Below are 22829 nucleotides of genomic sequence, written 5' to 3'. Positions count from 1 at the left end.
CTAGTCTGAGGCATGGGATGATCATGGCCTTCAGGTCAGTTCTTGAGGCTTCAGAAAAGCAGGGCAGAGCTGTTTTGGCAGAGGAAGAGAGGCCCAGACGAGGCAGCGGACCTTTGAGGGGGCGTGCTGTGTCCTGGCAGCTCTGGAGGGGGTGGAGTGACAGGTGAGGCTCTTGCAGAAGCTAAGAAAGCCCCACAGCACTTGGTGTCTTCAGAGCTAGAATGGCCAGGAGGCTGAAGGATGCAGAGCGCCAAGGGGGAAAGCAACACGGGAGGGAGAGGGTAGGAGAGGACTCCCGGGGACCTCAGAGATGCAGGGGAGGGAAGAGGCAAAAGAGACGGGAGAAGGCAGAGGGGTGTTAGGGGGCAAAGAGTTGAACCACAGTTGAACCCTGGTGGGCTTCCTGAGAACTCCTACAGAACCGTTTCCCCTGCCGGTCAGGAAGCAGCTGAAGGTGGACATTTCTGTGTTTTCCAAAACTGGAGATCATCCGCAGGTGGCTTAAGCTGAGACAGAGAGGTACGGGCCAAGCGCTGCTGCCTCTTGAGTTCATGGCCGAGGAGGGGCCCTGCCCAAACATCATGTAGCCTCCTTCCCAGGGTGGTTTTGCACAGGTCACTGAAAGGATTTTTACAAGGCACAGTGGACAGTTTAATAAAGGGTCCTTTTTCAATGTTAAATGTTGTTGTCACTGGTGGTATAAGGAGGACCAGAGAGAACTCAGTCCTGTGCTTTGGCATGGAACGTCATGAATTCATTTCATCTAAGAGTCGTGTGAATGTTTTTTTTTCCGGGGGGCGGGGAGACGTCTCCTAAGTCGATTTGGTTTTGTTCAGATGCCTTTGCTTGCTGTTCAGCCGTTCCCCTCCTTTGGTTCTTCCCGTGGCAGGTCTCGGCAGACAAACTGGTGGGACTGGTGGCCTTCCAGGAGCATTTCAACCCAACCACTTTAAACAAGATGGTGTCCTACCGACAAGCCATTCTCCATGTTTTGGAGGTAACTGGGAAGGACAAGCGGGAGCAGGCTAGCAGAGAAACCTACGCCTTGGTGAACATGGCCATGTTTCTCATCCAAGACAGCTGGAACAGCGGCACCAATAAAATATTCTTTATCAGGAATATTGCAGTCTCCTAACAGATGCCATCTTCCATCTATCAAGTGGTGGTGGTGATGTAGAAGCATTCTGAAATTCAACCTCTTTAAGTTTGGCAGGGTGAAGAGTAGACCTTTCCTTAAGCACTTTCCATATCCCATCGGCACGAGACAGAGACTCATAACAATCTAGCATTGTTGACAAAATATACCGTATTTTTCCACGCATAAGACTATACTTTTGTCTAAAATCTTTAGACTACAATTGAGGGTCGTCTTATACACAGAAGTAAGCTGATGAGAGAACAGAAACAAGTGGAGCGGAAAGCAGGGATCAAAGCGATCCTGCAGCGCTTTGATCCCTTTCCCCCTACACTTGCTAAGCCCCACTTAGATTTCTTAATTTTGGATTAGAAAAGTGGGGGGTGTCTTATATGTGGGGGCATCTTATACACGGAAATATACGGTACTTTCCTGAACTACTTCAACCCTTGTTGGGAAGTTTTAGCCCAAGAAAGAAATTTCCCCAAGGATGTTTCTTAATGTAAAACTTCCTCTTCTTTCTGTCAGGTCGCCAGCAACCGAGCCGGCAAGGTTTTCTCGAGTACCCCGGCTGATTCTCTGGAAGAGAAGCTGAAGCCCCTGGTGGATTGGGCCCTCGGTGGCTTCAGGCCCATGGGAGGCAAAGGACTGAAGCCGCCCAAGACCTCAGGTATAGAAGTGGCTTTGGTGGGGTATAAGAAGCTGAGGAAATGGTTGTACGTAGTTCTGTCTTCACAAGAGTGGCCAAGAACGAGCTTCTCGTTGTCCGTTCATTAAGCCCCACTTTGAACATGTATTGCCTTACTTACCTAGTTCTTCCTGCTTTGAACTTTCTCTTCTGGTTCTTGAGAGCAGCCGCCCCCCTCATCAGCTAGCTCTCTTTAAATTACCCTTTTTGCCTATACACAAACGCCACGAAAATGGAATATTGGAAAAATTTTGTCCGACTATGTCTTAAAGAAATGGAATCCATGATGATTCCATGGCATACCAGTCAAAGGCAGATCGTGGATGTGCTGCGGAAAGTCGAACCCACTGTATTCTTCCCCATCAGTGATCTACTGACACCAGAGATTGCCGTTTAGTTTCTTTGTTGAAGAGAACAAAGTGGAATTAAAATTGGGCTTCGTGCTTTGAGCGGCAAACCAACCCGTGTCAAAGAATGTGGGTTATTTACAGCAAAGGCTGCCAGAGGGAAGGAAACATTTCTGGACCCTTCTCTATAGATCAGTTTGTAGCATCTTCCTTTTGGTAAGACGAGTTCATTTGCAAGTGAAGTTTCGTTCCTTTTCGAGGTATTCAACATCTATGCGTACTTAATGTGTATTCTTTTGTATGTGCCAATTTTAAGGGCTGTATTTCCATTTTTATACTAGCTCAGTCAATTGCAATTATTTTGTTTTGCTAAGGTCTAGGGACTCATGCATGCACACACCCAAACTGTTCCCTCCGTGGAACTCCAGTTGATGGACATGCTTCTCCTCCTTTGACCTGGTTCCATCCTCACAACAAGTAATGCCCAGTTTCCCCCATTCCTGGGGATACCCATTCGTGGAGGTGTTTTGGGCAGGCCACAGTGACACAGGGCTGAGGCTACATCCTGCTCACATCTCCGCAAGGTGCTCTAAGCGAGGTTGTTTTTTTTCCACACTGCGCAGAAACTTTGGTTGGGTCCCAAACACCGGAGCCGGGTTGTTTAACCCGGTCTAGTTTGCAGGAAACACAGTACTCCGTGTTGTAAGAATTTGGCCTGCTGCCGCTCTGTTCGCTGGCACAATTCAGAATGCTTTCTTTGGTTTTCGCTCTGGCTATCTGGTCACTTCTGTTGTTAAACAAAGTAAGAAAGCTGCCACAGTGCTTCGTGGGAATTACAGTTCTTCAGGAGGGGCTTATAGAGCTCTAGAGAGCTTATTGGGTAGCAAGACTTATTAATTAATTATGGTTCGTAGGTTGCCTTTTCTTCCAGTGAGAGAGCCCAAGCAAACCATTTGTCCCTGAATGCCCTTTTAAAGTTAATTTTCAATGCTTATTTGCTTTCAGTTAATCAATTATATTTTAATTAGTGTTTAATTTGTTTATTTTTTAAAAAAATGTTTAACTTTTTAATTTTTAAATTCTGTTGTTTTTAATATTGTGAGCCACCCTAGGTCCCCATATCGGGAGAAAGGCGGCCTATAAATAAAGCAAGCAAATAATAAATAAAACAAATAAATACTAAAAATACAAACTAAATTACAGATTAAAAAGCAGTTAAACTACAATAATGATTTAAAAATCCATCCACTCCGTCATTAAAAGTATGACTGTCAGCACCCTTTGCGCCCTGGTGGAACCTGTCTCTGGAGTCGGCCTTTTAAGCCAGCAGTGCCTCTATTCTTTGCTCTTCTTCTCTCCCAGAGGACACAGATCTCCCGGAGATAAGTGCGGAAGACCCAGCGGCCACCTCCGAACCAGCCCCTCCGACCAAGCGGCTCAAGACAAGCATCTGCAATGGCAACAACAAGGAGCAGGCAGAGGAGAACCAAAGCAAAGGTAATAATCATTAGAGAGGGGCTATTCGTATTAGTATCCCTGAGGATATGAATCGTGGTACCAGAGGTCCATTCCCTCCCCCTAGAACTGACCAGTCCACTCAGTTTGTCATCTGCTGCTCAGTTCCATCGTTGCCCTCATTATGCCAATCGTGGAAGGTCTTCGGCCAACTGTTCCCTGCCTCCCCATGCAGCTGACCACTCTAGTGCAGAGATGGGCCAGGGAGTCTCCCTGCTTAGCTGATGAGTGGTCAGCTGCATGGGGAGGTGGGGAAGAGCTGGCAAGGATCCTTCCATGACGACGATGGAGCTGAGCGCTGAACAATCAGTGGACCGTCCAGTTCTGGGGGCAGGGCAGGGACATCCGTGGCATCTTTGGTGCTGCTATTCATATTTGTATCCTCAGGGATATGAATACAAGTAGCCCATCACCAGTAATCATTGATCTGAGAGATCAGCCTACCACTCCATGCAGGGGCATGTTGGAGTTTTAGAGTTGGTTTTCCAGTGAAATCGTTTGCCCCTGGGATAATTCAGAGCTGGGCAATGTTCCCCCTCCAGAAATCCTAAGCCATCTTTGGAGACTATTTATTTATTTATTTATTTATTTATTTACTCAACTTATACCCCGCCCATCTAGACCAAAGTCTACTCTGGGCGGCTAACAACAATACATAAAAGTAAAAGCAATTTAAAATAAAAACAACAGTATTAATATAATTCAAGGCAGCAAAAAAATAGATTAGATGTTGACAGGAGGGAAGGCCTGCCTAAAGAGCCAGGTCTTAAGTTGGCTCTTAAAAACAACTCCCTCCAGTGAGGGAGCCAGGCAGATATCTACGTATGGGTAGACTGTTCCAGAGGCAAGGGGCCACTGCCAAAAAGGCCCTTGGCGTTAGGCCCCTCGGCCACCCTTCTTGGCTAGAACAAGTGATTTGGGTAGATCTAGGTGGGAGAAGGCTTTCCGCTAGATATCGAGATCCTAAACCATTTAGGGCTTTATAGGTCATTGTTAACACCTTTAAATCAATGCGGAAATGAATGGGCAGCCAATGCAAGGCAGCCAGAGTGGGGGATATATGTTGATATTTTCTCACCCCGGTGAGAAGCCTGGCCGCCGCATTCTGCACCATTTGAAGCTTCCGCATCCATCTCAAAGGTAGCCCCACGTAGAGCGCATTACAGTAATCTCTAATCCTGAGACTACAAGCCCATGGACCGGAGTGGTGAGCGCCACCACATCAAGATAGGGATGCAGCTGGGCAATCCACCGAAGGTGGAAATGTGCAGAATGGACCATTTACAACACCTGGGTCTCCGTGGCGAACGCTGGGTCCAGATGTACACCCAACCTGTGAACCTCACTCTTCGCAGTGAGAGTCACTCCCCGAAAAGAGAGGGAGTTTCCCAAACCACCAATGGAGGGGCCGCCCACCACCGAGACCTCCGTCTTGTCTGGGTTCAGCCTCAGTCCATTCTCCTGCATCCATTGCCGTACAGCTTCCAAGCAGCGCTGAAGGGACAGAATGGTATCCACTGTGGTTGGAGAAAAGATGTAAAGCTGTGTGTCATCAGTGTATTGATGACACAAAGCCCCACACCCCCTGATGACCCCACCCAGCGGCCTCATATAGATGTTAAACAGCATTGGGGAGATGATCGAGCCCTGCAGAGCCCCACAATTGAGGATCCATGGGGCCCCAAGCTGTACTCTCTGAGGACGGTCCTCCAAGAAGGATCGGAGCCAGGCAAGCACCAGGCCACCGATTTCCAGCTCGGAGAGCCTCCCCAGGGGGATACTGGTGGTCAACCAGACCTCTTAGCCACATGGCAAGAGAAGTGCGGATGTTGGAGTCCCGAATACATACTGAATTTTCTGGGAGTTGCCGTCCAAGGAATTTTAAGATTTCCTCGTTCTAGTTGTACAGATGATGTACATGCAGGGAGGACGCTGCTTTTCTAAATTGCACAGTTAAGAGTATTCGAACACACATCTCCCTCTTGCCCCGAACTTGGGAGCGTTCCACTCCAGAGGAAGCTGTGCCACTTGATCGGGTCGAGTGCAGAAACCGGCCCTTGGTTTCCTCCTGGGGTATTTTTCACGTCCGCCTCTCCGCTGCTTCCCACGCTGACTTCCTGAAGGAGGAATGCTCCTACAGTCATGGAGCAACCAGGGGCTTTTGGAGGAGGGGGCTTGATGCATCACCTAATTCTGTGTTTGAGCCAGCTCCTGTGCCCTGGACCAGACAGGAACTGGAGTGACTTTCCTTCCCTAAGGTTTGGCTGTTTTCTTTCCAGAGAGGATGCTGTCTGAAGTACGGAATAACAAGAAAAGCCTGGAAGGTAAAATTCCCCTGATGTCACAAACATTCCTCGGGATGTGAATGGCCGTCCCGTGCATCTCGGAAGGGCGTCCCGTTCGGGAAGATCGCCTTGAGAAAGCAATGCTGATTGTCTACCTCCCGACCTGTCCTCCTTTTCTTGAACAGACAGCTGTTTATCGTGTGGGAAGAGGGATCCGGTAACTTTCCACCCGCTCTTTGAAGGGGGACTTTGCACAATTTGCCAGGTGAGGCCGGGGTGCTGCGGAGATCTTTCTGTGGGCCAGAGGAAGGGCGAGGAGAGGTGGAGGCAGATCCAGTCCTTGGGTTGGCCAAATGAGCTGCTGTGGCCGAGAGCAAGTCAAAGTAATCCACGGTAAAAGAATAAAGAGCTGTGAAATCTGCAGGGTCACAGCTTCAGTGGGAGCCAAATGTGTGTGTGAGACTTGCCTGTAGGAGAGGGGTGAGGGAACTTTCAGCCCACGGACCAAATTTAGACCACGAAGGGTTCAGCAGGCAGCCTCACCATTCCTAAAAGCATCTTCAAAACCAAGGAGGAAAGTAGGTCCCCGGCTCAGCAGCCATGGGGAGCTGGTGCTGGTCCGTCTGTCCTGCCAGAGGTGGTGGACTTGCCTCCGATTTGGCCCACAAGAGATCCAGGGTTTGGTTCAGGTTGGTTCAGATGGGCCCAGAGAGCCCACCAAGCAGCAGGAGGGGAAACCCGAGGAGGTCGTAACAACAATGAATGCCACCCAGACGTCTTGTTCTACCGCTGGCCTGAGCTGAACGGAGTCTTCTTATAGTAGGGCCCCCGGGCTCCTCCGTCCAGGCTCCACAGTCTTCTGAAAGGGACAGCTCCTCTCCTGAAGGCAGGCACCTCTCGTCACGATTCCAGGAGCCTCCCGCACTGGAGAGATTGGCGCATCTCAAGGTTGGACGAGATGTCTTCTCTGCTGGTCCTTCCACCCCAGAATCGGAGTCCAGGTCACTGCCGGACTCTCGGATGGCGACTCTTAATGGGGCTGAGATTTAACTCAAACACTCTGACCAATCCTCTCTTTGACCCTCTGGAACACACCAAGAGTAGGGAAAGATTCCCAGTTGGCTTCTCCTTTAGCAACAGGGCATTGTTCCCCAGGTGGGGCCATGGGGCCGCTCTCCAAAATTATTTCATCACGAGCATGGCAGAATGTCTTCTCTTTCCCCTAGGATCGCTTCCTGGAACTTTTCTACATGTATGATGATGATGGCTACCAGACTTACTGCTCCATTTGCTGCGAGGGGAGTGAGCTGCTTCTTTGCGATAACGCCAGCTGTTTCAGGTAGGCAGGCCCTCCGGCCACGCGGGCAGGCAGGCAGGCACCCACCCACCCAGGGCTTTCTTTAGGGCACCCCGCTCAGTTCTTAGCAGCTGGAGAGGCAGGTGTTTGGAAGATCTTCTGCCTGGGTTATACACCCAGTCACCGTACAATGGTAAATCGAGAAAGGAAGGTGCTCAACGGGATTATTCCTGAAGCCATCCATCTAGTAAAGAAAGCACAAAATGTACGCAGTTGGATGGGTCCCTACGAGGAGCATTAGTAAATCCCAGGCCTCTGAACCGCCCAGTGGGGAGACCAAAGCACAAAATACTTGGCATTTCGTCTTAAAAGTGCTACAGTATTTTTTTGGCCTTCCTTTCCCCCTCCTTTTCGTTCGAGGGCTTGCAACCATCTACAGTTTCTCGTAATTTTTTTTCTTTTCCTTCCCTGTGATGATGGCAAAGGGAACGGGGAAGGTTGAGGGAGAGGTGTCATCGCTCTTGCGAATCAGAAAGTCTCCAGTCTACCTCCCACCCCTGTTGCCTGTTCTCTGCAGATGCTTTTGTGTGGATTGCTTGAATACCCTGGTGGGTCGCGGGGCGGCCGATGCCGCCCGGAAAGAGGAACCCTGGAGCTGTTACATGTGCCAGCCGCAAAAACGGTACGGCCTCCTCTTGCGCCGGCACGACTGGACCACTCGCCTGAAGGAATTCTTCACTAATGAGAAAGGGCAGGAGTATGTAAGTGAACTGGGGAGAGGCTCGGCCCCTGCCTCCGGCTCTGGGAGGAGAAGGAGACGGGTCTTGCAGGACACGGGGATGGATGGACTGATCTTTTCTCCATCCGCTCTCCCAAATCTTTGCTCTTGGTCCTTTGAAACCAGAATGGGCTGCTTCTGGGCGGTGGTGGAGGAGCTGCACCTGCAGAAGCGGCAATCTGAAAAGGAAGACTTCCCATCTTTAAAGCAACCCTAAACCCTTGTTTCCCATCGGAAGTCCTGGATTCCCCATTTAAAACTAAGCAAGTGCCTGATTTAGCCATCAAATCATGCCTTCTGGTGTGCTTGGTTGAAGGGTGACGTTGCTGCAGGAATGATGGAATGGGATGGGGTTTGTGCAGAGATTCAAAGAGATCCTTCCCCTTCACCCAGGCTCACAGTAGATGCCCGGGGCTGCAGACCCTTTACCTCAATGGCTTCACCTCGGCTGCTGTGCTCTTCCCCGCCCCCACCTCCCTTGCAGGATGCTCCGAAAATCTATCCCGCCATCCCAGCGGCAAAGCGGAGGCCGATCCGGGTGCTTTCCCTCTTCGATGGCATCGCAACAGGTAAGATGCTTCCAGGGCTTGACGGAAGCTGCATATCTGCCTATTAGTAATAAATGCATACATAGATATTCCCATGGGTTTGAGGGCCAGGCGCATGTACCAGTTGTGCACAGGGGTTGTGTGGCCACTCCGAGGTCAGCTGTGGCAGCGGGCCTGCCACAGGACCAGACGCTCAAATCCCTACAATTTTTGGCTCCCCACTTCCTCGGGTGACGTTACCCACCCGTTCCCATCAGAGAGGCGATGAGCACAGTGGGTAAAGAACTTAAGGGCCATAAACGTCCTGACTAGCAGCCGTTGATGGCCCTACTGCCATGAACATATCCAGTGCCCTTCCAGATTGTTCAAGCTGGCAGCTGCCCATGTGTCCGGTGGCAGGGAGTTCCACAGTGCTTGCTCCCACCCACCCCTCCCTGGTGTACCCTGTGTCCAGAATCTTCCCCCTGTTAAGCTGATTCACAATCACTTGTTGGATGTTTTTTTGTTTTTGGCCCGCACTGTGAAGATTTCTCTTGCACGGTGTGAACTTAAGAATGGTGCTTCTTTAGAAAAAAAATTAAAACAATTGCAAAATGATAATCCTTGGGAAAAATGCTACTCTACCTTGCTAGGTCATGGTGTGAGGATGGACGGAATCGTGGCCATTACTGCTCAGGACAGCGCCTCTCCCCCCACAGTGGTGTTCGGCCTGTCTTTCCGCCAAGTTTGGCCACTTTCTGGATGGCCTGTCCTCTCCTCCTTTAAGGCCAGTCTGGTTCATTTGATACCGCCTCTACTGCCGCTGTGTCCATTTCCTTATCTGTTGCACCTCCCGCCGTTCCCAGCTTCCCTTGTGACGCTCATGGCTTTTTTGTTTTTTTGTCCCCCATCACCGCCCGACACCCACACATGATTTGTTTCCATTGTTGCTTTTCATCAAGTGACCTTGTGTGTGTGTGAGAGAGAGCGAGAGAGAGAGGGAGGGAGGGAGGGAGAAAGAGCGCATGGGCATCTTGACTGCATGACTGAATTGACTGACCATCCTGCACTCCCAAGTGATGCTCGGAGCACCCACACATATGTTGCAGCTCCTACGGGGGGGTGCTTTGGGTTGTTTTTGCTTCGGTTTGGGTTTTGGTGAAGGAATATGAATGCCGTATGTTTGGCATGTGGGGCAGGGACAGTGTGGGATGGATAAGAAGGTGTCACGGTGCTTGACGGGGGGGGGGGCATCTAAATTGGCCACCTGGCAGTTTTCTTACTGGAGGTGCTTCTGCACCAATAGGGTACCTGGTTCTGCGGGATCTAGGCATCAAAGTGGAAAAATACATCGCTTCTGAGATCTGCGAAGACTCCATGGCTGTGGGAACAGTGCGGCACGAAGGGAACATTAAATATGTGCATGACGTCAGGAACATCACCAAGAGAAATGTAAGGATGGACCACACGGGCTTGATTAGATTTCTTGACACACACTCTCGGGAGTTAGCTGGTTGTGTTGGGAACACACGGCTGCCTATTGGGCATAGAGACAGCTCCAGCATTTGGGGAGCTGTGCAGTGAGGTGTCTTACCCTCGGGGGGACATTCTTCGCCTTGAAGAGCCGAGGGGTCTCCTACGTTGCCCCTGACCCCATTTACTGCTTCCGACAAAGTGGGAGGAGAGGGGCCATCAGGAATGTGAAGGTCTTCTCTTCGGATGCCTGAGCTTGCTTCCCCCTCATGGGGAGCCCCACAACCGTGTCCCCCCCAAGTGGTAGAGTTTTCCTGTGGGTCGGTCAAGAGAGAGAAAGGGATGTAATGGAGAAGGGCAGTCAGTAGTCAATGGAGGAGAGGGCCAGAACAAGCAGGAGGGGGCAGACATGGTGATTGAAAAAGGCACCTTGTGGCCCCGTGTGAGCCATGGAGTGGTATGGATTTCTTAAATGTTATTAGTCAGAAGATCCAAAGGCTGGAGCCTCACCTTGTCTGTAGGGCTCAAAGTGGACCAGGAGACTCTCCTGGGAGCTGGCCGGGGCCTCGGAAGCCACACTCGTGGAACTTAAGAAGTTTTCTGTGGCCCAAGGTGATCTTCCCTTTGGCCAACCAGTTGATCCAGAAGGTCCGTCATCAAGGCGTGTCTTGCGTTCTGCAGCAACAAAGTCACACACTTTTGCTGGAGGTCATAGATCACCAATCTGGCTGGTGGCCCTAATTTATCTCATCCCCTTAAAAAACCGCTAATAATCAGACTTGCTTGAGGTCATTCATTCAGCGTGGCTATGTTCCATCAACTTGCCCCCAACTTATGGTGACCCTCCTAGAGTCTTCGAGGTATGAGAGATATTCAAGGAGCGGCTCACCATTACCACCCCCCCCTCCAGTGACTTTCCATGGTGGGGCAGGGATTTGAACCCAGGTCTCCTCTGAGTCCTAGTCTGACACACTCTCCACCACAGGATCCTCCTGCCTTTCCATTCATTCCTTGGGTTGCCATAAAGAAAGACGCAACTTGATGCGCATGACTTAACAGTTTTTCAATGCATCTCTGCTGGCAGCCGCCTATACACCTTATGGCCGCGAAGGCCACAGTTTAGGAGTAAACCTTGCAAACTTCTTCAACAGCCTTTCTGGCTAAGTCAGCTGGCCTAGGTTGTTGCCTCTGGACCAGAAGACAACCTGCCATCATCCTGTGGGAGCCAGCACCTCAGAGGCTGTCTGGTGGGCTACAGGCACCCTTCCAGGGATGGAAGATGGGCATTCAGATCTGCTCTGTCATGTACTTGAGGTGGAAGACCTGGACTTTAGAACATGTCCCACAGAGGATGGTGTTGCTTTGCCCTGGAGCGTCCCAAGCCCTTCTACCTTGATGTTTGTTCTAGATCGATGACTGGGGCCCCTTCGATCTGGTGATTGGTGGGAGTCCTTGCAACGACCTCTCCATCGTGAATCCAGCCAGGAAGGGGTTGTACGGTGAGTAACCCTGAAAGCAGTGGCTGTCTCTCTCTCTCTCTGGCCGTTTGCTGGGAGGTGGGAGAGCTGTCTTGTCTTCCTCTCTTTTTCTTTTTGGGTTCTTTCCGTCCAGCTTTGGTATCCGTTGTTTTCTCTTCCACAGAAGGGACCGGACGCCTTTTCTTTGAGTTCTACCACCTGCTGAATTATACGCGCCCAAAAGCCGGAGAAGACCGCCCGTTTTTCTGGTTATTTGAGAATGTCGTGGCCATGCGAGTCAATGACAAGAGGGACATCTCTCGGTTTTTGGAGGTAAAAAAAGAACCTTAGTTGATGGCTTCCTCTCCTGTGGCGAGTGACCTTTATTTCTTGGGAATATGAGTTGGATTCACTCCCTAAAAGCTTCAGTTTGTGAGAGCTGAGTGGGGCTGTTGAGGACCGGACATTTTGGAAATCCCTTATTCATTGGGCCGCCATATGTTGGAGGCATCTTGATGGCACGTGACAACTACACAACGGCATTGGGGAACGGGGAACATTGGAAATGGTAGAGTTTTGATAGGAGATGGGGCCGAGGCATCGGTCAGAACGACCAGTCCAAGTACACCTTGGGTGAGCGAGACGGTTCATTCATTTCTAGCCTGCCCTCTCTCAACAAATCTCAAAAGTGTGATGCCATCAGTAATAAAAATTTAAAATTTTGGATTTTTTTTTAAAAAAAGAATTCAAATCTTTTACAATGGTAAAACAACGTAAACCTTCAGAAACATAAAATCAGCAATCTGAAGGACTGGAAACCAATGCATACCAAGCCTTATGATGTCAATGCTCAGAAGCCCTGCCCAAAGTAGGATCATGTTGGCTTTTGCCAGGTTTTCAAAGGGACATTCCCCTTCTAGAACTTTGGTACTCCTGCCATTTCATCACGTACTCCCATGGGGAGGGACCCTGACGATGGCGTTCCCAGCAGAACTGGGCCATTGGTTAGCTACATTTGGAAGATTCTGTAATCTACATAGGTTCATGAATTGCTGTAAAATTCAAAAAAATTGATCTCTGCATTAAGTCATACATCCTTGAAGGCAAAGGAAGGAAGGAATGAAGGGAGGAAGGAAGGGAGGAAGGGAGGGAGGGAGGGAGGGAGGAAGGAAGGAAGGAAGGAAGGAAGGAAGGAAGGAAGGAAGGAAGGAAGGAAGGAAGGAAGGAAGGAAGGAAGGAAGGAAGGAAGGAAGGAAGGAAGGAAGGAAGGAAGGAAGGAAGGAAGGAATTTCTCTGGGTGTGCGTGACCTACTTGCAGGCTGCTTTATGTTGAGTACTGTTTTATTTTAATGATGTAAAAGGTGCTGAAACTTTGTCCACTGGAGACAGAGGACTCGTGGCTCTTCAGATGTGGCTTGACTCCAGCTCCTATCAGCCCCAGGCAGCGTGGGCAATAGCCAGTGGTGATAAGCCGCATAGTCTTGCCACGGCATGCCTGGGTTCCAGAGACCACAGACCCGCTGGGATCCTTTCCTGCGGCTTCTTCTTAACTCTCTTGTCTTCCTTTTTTTTTGCCCAGTGTAACCCAGTGATGATTGATGCTGTGAAGGTCTCGGCGGCACACCGAGCGCGATATTTCTGGGGGAACCTCCCAGGGATGAACAGGTAATTCGGGAAGCCCTCTCTTCCAGCTCTGTGTCTCTTGCAGGGGGGGATGGAGCAGGCATAGGCAAGGGACCTGAGAAAGAGGTTGCAGGCGTTGCAATGCCAGCGGTGTAAAAGCACAGCTGCGAAGGGGAATCACTGCCTTTCGCCAGGATAAAAGAGCCCCTCCTCTTTTATCCTACGGGCAAAGTGCTTGACATTCCTCTGCAAGAATGACTTTCAATGCGCCAGGAATGCTCTTGATGTAGCTGGCGAGCTTGGGTAGGCAAGCTGGCCCCTTTTTGCTCTAAGGCGGCTGCGCTTGACATTAGGAAATGTAGGCCAGGAGTTTAGTTTCAAACCCTTCGTGCCTGTTCTTTATACAGATACAAAACGAGGGGTGCAATTCTGTACAGGTCTCCTGCGAAGTGAACTCCCTTGAGTCCGGAGGGACAGATGCGCTGGTCACTGGGCAGAGTTTTATGACCAAAGTTGCATTGGCTGATGTTTTAAGCATTGCAGCTTCCTAGGAAAAACGGCCAGGAGTAAAGTTGAAAAAAAAAATTCCCTTGCCAATTGCCGCTGGGTCCAGTTCCTCTGAGCAAACAGGAATTGGGCTGGAAAGAAGAGTTTGAATGTGAAGGGTGTGTGATTCACAAGTCAGCCATTTCTAAGTCAAAGAAATAGGAGAGCTTTGGAAAAGTAAACTCAGGGGGAGAACAACGCCGGATTCCCTCCCAGGCCAGCAGGACTGAGAGGGATTGGGGTCGTTGCAATCCACCAGAGCCTCTTTTTAAAGGAGAAAGGCAGGGCACAACTATTTTAAATAAAAAAACTTTCCCAGGCTCTCAGAAAGAGGGGTCCCTGGCTGTTTGTTGGCTGCGGAGAGGTTCCTGAAAGTCTTTCCCGGGCAGCTCTCTCTCCCTCAGCCTCTTAGAGCGTGTCCTGCAAAATAATAAATGCCGTCCACGGGTTGAGGGGACAGGAGGAGCGGTTATGAGAGACTAATGCATTTCGACTGCTCTTAGGCCTCTGGTGGCTTCGAAGAACGATAAACTTGAACTGCAGGATTGCCTGGAATACAGCCGGACAGCAAAGGTAGGGTTTGGACCCCAAAAGTTTGCAAACCCAGTTCTCTCTCCCCCCTCCCGGAATTGTTCTTTAAAATAATCTGGGGGGGGGGGGAGGAGGCTGCAGGATACCTCCAGGGTCTCAGTTGCAACACAGCCTGAAGATTATGTGATTAAAGTGGGCTTCAGGAACCCATCTTTCTCCCCCCCCCAAGCCCTTCTCTTCCAGTTGCCTGCTTCACCTCTTCTTCTCTAACCTCTCCTCCCTGTTTGGATCTCTGTCTTTGTTTGTCTTTCCTGCCTCACCCCCCCTCCCCGCGGTCCATCCTGTCTTTTTTTTGGATGAAATGAAATGCCAGGACTGTCTCACGCTTCCCAGGAGCAAAATAGGTTAAATATTCCATCAATGGGAAGGTTGCAAAATGGAGCCTTACAGGAGGCAGCATTATTCCCTCTTGAGGAAGAAAGGCTGGGGCAGAATGTTTGGGGGGGGGGGGGAGAAGGAGGAGGAGGAGGGATGGCAAACCCCTCTTCCACATGCCAGCGCCTTCGGACATGATCTTGCAAGGACTAATTGTCTCCTAGAAGGATGCTGGCTGGGTATTTTTAGATTTTGGGACGCCTTCTGTGGGCTGCTGGAAGGGATTGGGCTCTCCCTCCCTCTCCCTTCCCTTGCCTGCAGAGCAGGATGCCTCGATGGATGGGAAGCTTAACACACACCCACACCCACAGAAAACAAACCTGTCTCCTCTTTAGCATTGCAGTGCACCCCATTGCTTGCCAACTCCAGCCCAGTCTTTTTCTGGAATCAGTGCCATGAAGGCTCCTCCGAGAAGCCTGTGGCACAAACTCACCTTATTCTCTTTTCCCCCCCCTCCTCTCCCCTTTTCTTTTTAAGTTGAAAAAGGTCCAGACTATAACCACAAAGTCCAATTCCATCCGGCAGGGCAAAGCCCAGACTCTGCCAGTGCGCATGAACGGGAAGGATGATGATTTGTGGTGCACTGAACTGGAAAGGTGAGAGGCAGGGTCGGGCGATGGAGAAGGTTCCGGGAGGATAATGCTGGGATGGAGAGCGAGGGGGCCCCGGGAAAGCCCTTTGCTCAGGACTTCTGCTAGCTGGAACTCAAGACCAATGCTTTGTACCTCTTGCAAAAAAAAATTGCAAGCGATTCTTTTTCCAAACCTTGGGTGCATGTTCTTTCTTTCATTTCATTTATTTAAAATATGTTTGCCCCACCTTCCTCCTTAAGAAGGACCCAAGGCGGCTCGCATCATTAAAAGATAACACGAATAGCTAAAAAACAATAACCGGGCAAACAGGAAAAAGAGCAAACAAATAGCACACTAAAAAAAAAGAGTAAATAAAAGCAACACCAGAAATACATTTAAAAGCAAGAAGGCACAACCAATCCGTTAAAAAAAACCCACGCAGGCAGCGAGGCGCTCAGGGAAGGCCTGCCTGAAGAGAAAGGTCTTCACCTGCTTGCGGAAGGACAGTCAAGAGGGGGCCAGGCTGGCCTGCAGTGGCAGGGAGTTCCAAAGGCTAGGAGCAGCGACACAGAAGGCCCTCTCCTGTGTAGCCACCCATTTATTAATATTTTAATTTAAATTTAATTTTTTTATTAAATTTAAAAAATAAAATTATACCCTGCCCATCTAAACCGAAGTCTACCACCAAGTGCACCTGTGAGGGTGGCGGGACTGACAGAAAGGCCTCTCCTGATGGTAACACCTGGGCAGGCTCATAAAATCCCTGAGATAGCGAGAATCCAAGCCTTTTATGACGTTATTGGTTGGAGCCAGCACTTTGACTTGTTAAATATTAAGTATCAATGATCTCTTGGAAAGGATTATTACCTAATTAATTAATTAATTAATTAATTGTCATTGCAAGTATATTCACAGTATACCCATGCAACAAAATTCACACAGGCACTCAGAGACCAGACCCACATGCACATACATAAAAAATCCCCAAACACCCTCTCGTGCGCATGAATGGCAGTATTATTATTATAACGTAGACTTCTCAAGAAGGGACGTGGTGGCGCTGCAGGTTAAACCGCAGAAGCCTCTGTGCTGCAGGGTCAGAAGACCAGCAGTCGTTAAGATCGAATCCATGCGACAAAGTGAGTTCCCATCGCTTGTCCCAGCTCCTGCCAACCTAGCCATTCAAAAGCATGTAAAAATGCGCGTAGATAAATAGGTACCACCTTGGTGGGAAGGTCACGGCGTTCCGTGTCTAGTTGCGCTGGCCACGTGACCATGGAAACTGTCTTTGGACAAATGCTGGCTCTACGGCTTGGAGACGGGGATGAGCACTGCGCCCCAGAGTTAGAGACGACTGGACTAAATGTCAAGGGGAACCTTTACCTTTACCTAGAGTTCTCCAATTGCACTCTTTGAGCCATGTGTGGACCCTCCGGGGTCAAAGTGCAAGCTCCCAGCTCCTTCCTGCTCCCCTGGCTGTTGTTTAGGCTCAAGAGGTCTTTTTTCTCTTTTTTAAAAGTGACTTTATGATTTCAGAAAAAGAACCAAAAAACAACCAAAACTTTCCTGGGAGAGGTAGCTCCACCCATTTACTTTTGTTGCTACTGTTTTGATCGGTAAATGCTTTAAATTGGCTTTTTTGGGGTAGAGGGAATGAAATAAAAGTGCACAGAAGAAAGGACAACAAAAGGTGGAGCATCATCTCTGCTGGAAGGACCAGCTTTCCCCCATCATAGCTTTCCCCCATGACATAGAGGATATCAGACATTTGAATTAAGAGGGGATGACCTTTTTTGTTGTTCTTTTAAAAAATATCTGCTTATCCAGCAAAACATCATTTTGCCCCCTTGTTTTATTTGTTTAAAGGACAATCAAAATTTAAATTGTTGTATGGAATTGGCCAGGTGGGTTTGGGACAGTATAGGCACAGGCCAGTCAGCCCTGTACACAGGGAGTTTTTTTTTTCCAGACAAGCCAAGCTGGCATTTTCCCACTTCTGACTTTGGTGTGCACCCTTTTTAGACTTTGGTATGCTCCCCTCCTCTCTCATGTAGAATATGGAAGGGGTTAATTTTCTTTGTGAAGAGAAATAGGAGATTCTGTCCTCAGCCAGGGAGTGTATCACCATCAGAGCTTGGCAAAATTACTTTTGAAGATTATATACTGTATCTCCAAGGGAGAATACCAGAGGCCGTGCTGGCTGGGGAAGGGGAGGGCGATCCTGGGAATTTTATGTCCAAAAAGGTTGGGTTTCCAAACTCATCAGAATGGGGAGGATTGCTTGTCCTTCTCTGGACCATCCGTACGGCTAATGCTTTACTGCTTTTTCCCAGGATTTTCGGCTTCCCTCGCCATTACACGGACGTATCCAACATGGGCCGTGGAGCTCGACAGAAGCTGCTGGGCAGGTCCTGGAGTGTTCCCGTGATCCGCCACCTCTTTGCTCCTCTCAAGGACTATTTTGCCTGTGACTAGACAGCAGGGGCACCCAGGTCTCTGACTCAAAGTGGCCATGGAGGGAAGGACCAAGGGCCATCCACAGTAGGACACTCATCCCCCCCAGCCCCCCACCCCTCGGCCCCCATGGACACAGGAAGGAAAAGGCAGCTTTGCAAGGAGACCTTCATAGAAACCTCATTTTAATTCACAGCCACTTTTCTTAAATTGGATCAGGGGACCTCTGGCCAGCCCATTGCACAACCCATGATGAGCATCTGGAGGAGGAGAGCAGCAGTTTCAGTCTGCCTTCTGTATTAATGAGAAGGAGCAACTTAGCTGTTTTGTGAGTGAAAGGTGTTTTTTTTTTTGGGGGGGGGCAGACTGTGAACCGCAAGCAAACTTGAACTAGGGAAGAAAAAGAATTTGCCAAGGAACAATCACTGGAAACCAAAACGGTAGGAAAAAAGTGCCAACTTTTGTAATGTTTCATATCTTTTTACACTGGAGAAATTGGGAGACAAGGACGATGGTCCCTTTCTTTTCATCTTTGCTTTTATCTTTTATTTTCATGTTTTGTTTTTGAAGAGTTTGTTTGGTTTTTTTATTATTATTATTTTTATAATGATCTTTTTGGCTGCTGCTTTACAGCGTTGTGTGTCAGTGTGGAAATTCCTAGTCAGGGACAGAGCTTGAAACCGAACTGTGAGATGACCTTGCTGCTTGGAGCTAAAGCGGGACAGAAACCAGAACACTCAAGTCCTGCCTGCCGTATGTCTCTGATGTACTGTTTGATTACACTAACGTGCAACCTGTAAGGGCTTTTTAACAGAGAATCCTTTTCGGAACAGATTACAGAAGAGAAATGTAATCTGCATTCCAGCTGGATTGATTTCTCTCGCCTGCACCCAATCAAACGTGATCAAGAGCTGTTGAAGTATTTCCGTGTGTGTTTACACTCGCTTTAGTCACTGCTGGGAATCTGAGGAGAGCAAGTTGTGCTGTTGAAAACTTGAGGAAACCATGCCATGTTTTGCAAGTGTTTACGCTGAAGACCGATTGGCAAGAAAGGCTCTCAGCCCATCTCTAAAAGACATTCTGCAGATTGAACAGCCACCTCACTGAGAATCACCACTAGCCCACAAGACACATCAGCCGTTTGTCTGTCCTGATTCAGATGGACCTCATATTGGGGGGACAGCAGGCCTGGACTTTATTGATGCTGCTATTTTCATCATGAAAATTAAGCTTGGTTCTTGAACTGACATGACTTTTATCCCTGGTGCAGTTAACACAAGAGACGAGGCTTACGGGGTTCCAGCCACCAAGGAATAAAGCTCGCCCTTGGTTTTGTGATTTCTTTGGAACAGACCCGTGCCAGCTGTAATTCCATCCTTACCCCACACCCTTCTCGCCTCTGCCTGGTGCTAGGAAGTGGCAACGGACTTCTTGTTTTCAGCTGTCTTGGCTACAGCACAAAAAAGAAAGAGGATTTCTCTTCCCCCCCCCCCCAACTCAACCTGGTTCTTTGCTCCCTGTTGCCGAGGGATTTGGGCCCCTTGACTTATGAGCATGGATGTCTTTGGGGACGTCCACATCCATTTGGTATAAACCTGCATGCACGCACACTGGGAAAAAAGACCAAAGATTATGCAGCCCTGTTAGCACAAATCTTTGGGACAATCTTGTGAACAAATGCCAAAAAGTCCAAAGGCCGTGCCAGGCGGACACAGGTGGGTGTGGGTGCTGCCCCTGTTCATTTCACTGTCTGGTGAAATAGAGACCTTCCTTGTGGTTGCAGCCAAAACTGGGCAAGAGTCCATTTGCCAGTGTCGGCATTCAAAGTGCTTTGGGCCTTAGGCAGCGAAAGTTGACACCTCTTTTGTCTAGTCATTCAGTAAAAGCGGGAGGGAGGCGCATCTCCCTGGAACGTTTGAGGTCTCCACCAGCAGGGTTTTGCTCTTTCTTGATCTTTTTGCCCCCCCCCGACACCACTTGGGATCTTTGTGGGGGGGCAGCACCCTCCCTGCAAAACAATGTATCCTCAGGGACTTTTTCAGAATTCAGAGGAACAAAGAGATGAGCCACACCTGCTAGCTAGAACTTGGAAAGGTTATTTTCTTTTTCAACGACAGCTCCCTGTTGGTTCTCAAGCTAAAGTTCAAAAACAAAAGCGCCTTGTCCAAAGTTGTGCTGCTACCTCCATCCTCTTTTCAACCCACTTCTTTGCTTCTTCCCTTTTTTGTTTGCCTCGGGCATCATCTCTCCCACCAGGACCAAAACAGGTTCTCACCATTGACTCCTTGGTCCTCTTCCAAAGGAAGATCTTTTGAGAACCACTGGCTTAACGGTGAGACTCAGGGACAAGCTAGGTCTTCTTTCCCCTGGTGGGGAACTTAATGCCAGTCCTCTCGAATAAAGATACCTCAGAAGACCATTGCAGCAGGAGGTCTACCTGCAGGAGGCTTTAGCAATCCTGGTCTGTGTTTGGAAGGGTTCGGCTGTGCCTGCAGATGAGGGACGTTCCTGTCCCCTTTGAGGACAGTGCTGGTAGAAATCTTGTGTTGCTTACATCCGGCTTCTCTCTCTTTTCCAACCCCTGCATTCTAGACCAAAGCAGCTGATGTGCTGTTTTTAGTCCTAAATGCAAATTTTCTGTTTTTCTCTCCCTGTGTGTTTTTTAAAAAGCATGAACATTTTTAAAAACTTAAAGGAGAATGGGTTTTGAATAGCAAAGTAACAAAGGCAACAAGACTTCCTTCTTGCCATTTAACTTGCACAAGACGTAGCAAGCAATAGCTGAGATACCGAATCTTATCTTTCTACTGCATTTTAATGATGCATTTCAGAAATGTCATGAAGAGGTTGAAAAGGCTTTCTCCTCTTGGTGCTATTTTTTAAGACTTTTTAATGTCAATATTGTTTGGTTTTATATAACTTTTTAAAATGACAGACTTTATCTTTTCTCTCTCTTTTTTTGTTTCCATGTTTTATGTGCTTCATGTTTCAGAAGCTCAATACCAAAGCAATAAAAAAACCACACTCAAAAACGTAACTGAGCCTTTGGAAAGATTAAAAAACGAAAACTGGAGATGAAAGGAATTTGTTTCCACTAAGTTTACTTTCAACATTTATAACGGTTTAATTAAAGTCAGTGTTCTTCTATATAACTGAGTGCCTTCTTGTCCTTTCTTTGTTCTGCCCCTTAATCTCTATGATACGTAGGAGTCCTTTCCAGCCCTGCAATTCTAAGATAAGAATGGGTGTGTTTCATTTCTCCAGCTGGAGTTGAGAGGGGGCAACATGGTCGCTGTTTGCATGTGTTGTGTTTTGTGTTGTCAAGTCTGAACTGGTTTATAGCGACCCTAAGAGGGTTTTCAAGGTTAAGTGAGATATTTAAGAAGTGTTTCTCCAGCCCCCTCCTGGTGTAGGCTTAATGCCTCTTCCACCACTTCGTCCCCCCCCCCGGTCAGCTTTGCAGGATCACCCAGAGGTTTTACAGGGTGGCGTTGGAGGCTGTCCTGCTGCCTCCAACCCACGTCTGCGCATAGATCCTGCACGAAGCCAAGGGCCACGTTTGAGAACTCTTGTGCCTATGGGCTAAATGTGAGAATGATCACCTGCAGGTTTGGCTTGCCATGGGCATTGGAAGGAATTCTATAAACACAGAAACCGGTGATACCTTTATTAGGCTGTTAAGAAAATAAAAGCAAATATATATAAATAAATAAAGTGAGCTTTCCATGATAATTCATCTTCCTCAGGCTGTATGTACATCAACTTCTCATGAGTAGTTCTCAAAGTTCCAATGTCTCCTGGCCAATGTTTCTTAAATGGAAAGGATTGCAGTTGGCAAGATGCTTGGCTGCAGGGGAAGGAATGATAAGATTCTGTTTCCTTTCTTTTCCTTACACAGAAGAAAGGGACAGGGATTGGGACCTGCTTCTCCAGAGGAGCTTTTTCCTGCTCCCTGGGGGGTGACAGCTGGCTGCCGGTCTCTTCCAGATCTGAGTTGGGAAGACTCCTCCTTGGAAGGCCATCCACGCCAGCACCTGCTCCCCTGTCCTTTCCCTAGGATTGCTGCCACTGAATATTACACTGCAGTAGCGTAAGGCCTTGTGAGGCCATCTCAGGTGGGGCTGGCTGGCTGGCTGGCTGACCCCTTTGAGCGCTTTCCGAGCACCATCCAAAGCCCAGCCACGGAAAGCCTTCCCTGTTCCTTCTCTCCTTGGAACAGACACTGTGGATACCAGGGTTTGAAAGCGCTCCGTGAACCTGGCTGGCTGGCTGCACGGGTGTGTGTAACTCAGCTTTTGCTGTAGCACAAATGCCATGGAATGGTACCTGGGAAAAAAGGAAACGTTCTTTGAAAACCATCTACATTGAAAAAAACACATATGCAGAATTTGCTTTTTTTTGGTACCCAAGCTCATTTAGGAAACCAAGCTAAGCTCACTGAAGATGCAAACACCCAACCTTTTAAACCCAACTCCAGCCACACAAAAAGATCATACTTTAAAAAAATCCTCCAGTTCTGCCCCTCCTGGGCATTTTGATAACCAGAAAGGCAGTTGCAGGAGCAGGTGATACCTTTATTGGACCATGAAGGGAAGAAAAAACAACAAAGCCAGCTTTCAGAGGGGATTTGTCTTCCTCAGGTGGTGCACCAAGTTCTCATGGGTAGCACCAAAACCAAAAGTTTCTTAATAATAAAGGTCTTGCCTGTTCCTGCATCTGTATTGTTTTGAGGACCAGAGGGCCTTATCCTGTTTTTTTCAGAAAAGCAGAGAAATTGTGAGACTTCAGGGAAATGTGATTTTTAAAAAAAATGTGGTTTTGACAGCGTGTTGTCGGAGGGCGGTGGGGGGAGGGGATCCAGGTTCAAATCCTGATTCCACCAACCTAGCCCATCCTTTCCACCTGGACGACCTTGCAGGGTTGTTGTGACCATTCCTTGGCGCTCAAAACCGAAAAGCGCGAAATGTGAGGCCTAAAATAAGGGATAAAAGAACAGGAGACTTGGTTCAGGACATGTTCCCCTCCCAAAATTCCTCCTGTCAGGCTTTGGGGGCTTCTCATGGCTGTGGCCACCCCTTACAAGTGCGGGCTTGTGAGTTTTCTGGTTTATGTGGTGATTTTGTGACTCTGCTGTGATTTTTGTGCTTCACGGCTTCACACGGCCGA

General features: G+C 48.7%; 2 protein-coding genes across 2 annotated transcripts in view; one reads left to right on the top strand and one right to left on the bottom strand.

Moving 5' to 3' along the window:
* DNMT3B (DNA methyltransferase 3 beta) overlaps positions 1 to 20815 on the top strand; it is a 42273-nt gene extending 21458 nt beyond the window's left edge. Inside the window, exons 7-21 of the mRNA XM_072996596.2 lie at positions 890 to 997; positions 1664 to 1805; positions 3533 to 3667; positions 5965 to 6009; positions 6156 to 6235; positions 7197 to 7309; positions 7845 to 8028; positions 8530 to 8614; positions 9879 to 10024; positions 11454 to 11544; positions 11687 to 11835; positions 13082 to 13167; positions 14175 to 14244; positions 15115 to 15233; positions 17543 to 20815. Coding sequence (XP_072852697.2) covers positions 890 to 997; positions 1664 to 1805; positions 3533 to 3667; positions 5965 to 6009; positions 6156 to 6235; positions 7197 to 7309; positions 7845 to 8028; positions 8530 to 8614; positions 9879 to 10024; positions 11454 to 11544; positions 11687 to 11835; positions 13082 to 13167; positions 14175 to 14244; positions 15115 to 15233; positions 17543 to 17684 — 1695 coding nt within the window. The 3' untranslated portion in view covers positions 17685 to 20815. The remainder of the gene's footprint in view (positions 1 to 889; positions 998 to 1663; positions 1806 to 3532; positions 3668 to 5964; positions 6010 to 6155; positions 6236 to 7196; positions 7310 to 7844; positions 8029 to 8529; positions 8615 to 9878; positions 10025 to 11453; positions 11545 to 11686; positions 11836 to 13081; positions 13168 to 14174; positions 14245 to 15114; positions 15234 to 17542) is intronic.
* LOC144588812 (uncharacterized) overlaps positions 1 to 22829 on the bottom strand; it is an 856730-nt gene that overhangs the window by 651817 nt on the left and 182084 nt on the right. The gene's annotated exons all lie outside the window — the stretch shown is intronic.

The sequence above is a fragment of the Pogona vitticeps genome, chromosome 4, assembly GCF_051106095.1.
Source record: "Pogona vitticeps strain Pit_001003342236 chromosome 4, PviZW2.1, whole genome shotgun sequence".
Lineage (NCBI taxonomy): Eukaryota > Metazoa > Chordata > Lepidosauria > Squamata > Agamidae > Pogona > Pogona vitticeps.
This window is presented reverse-complemented; position numbering and strand designations above follow the sequence as displayed.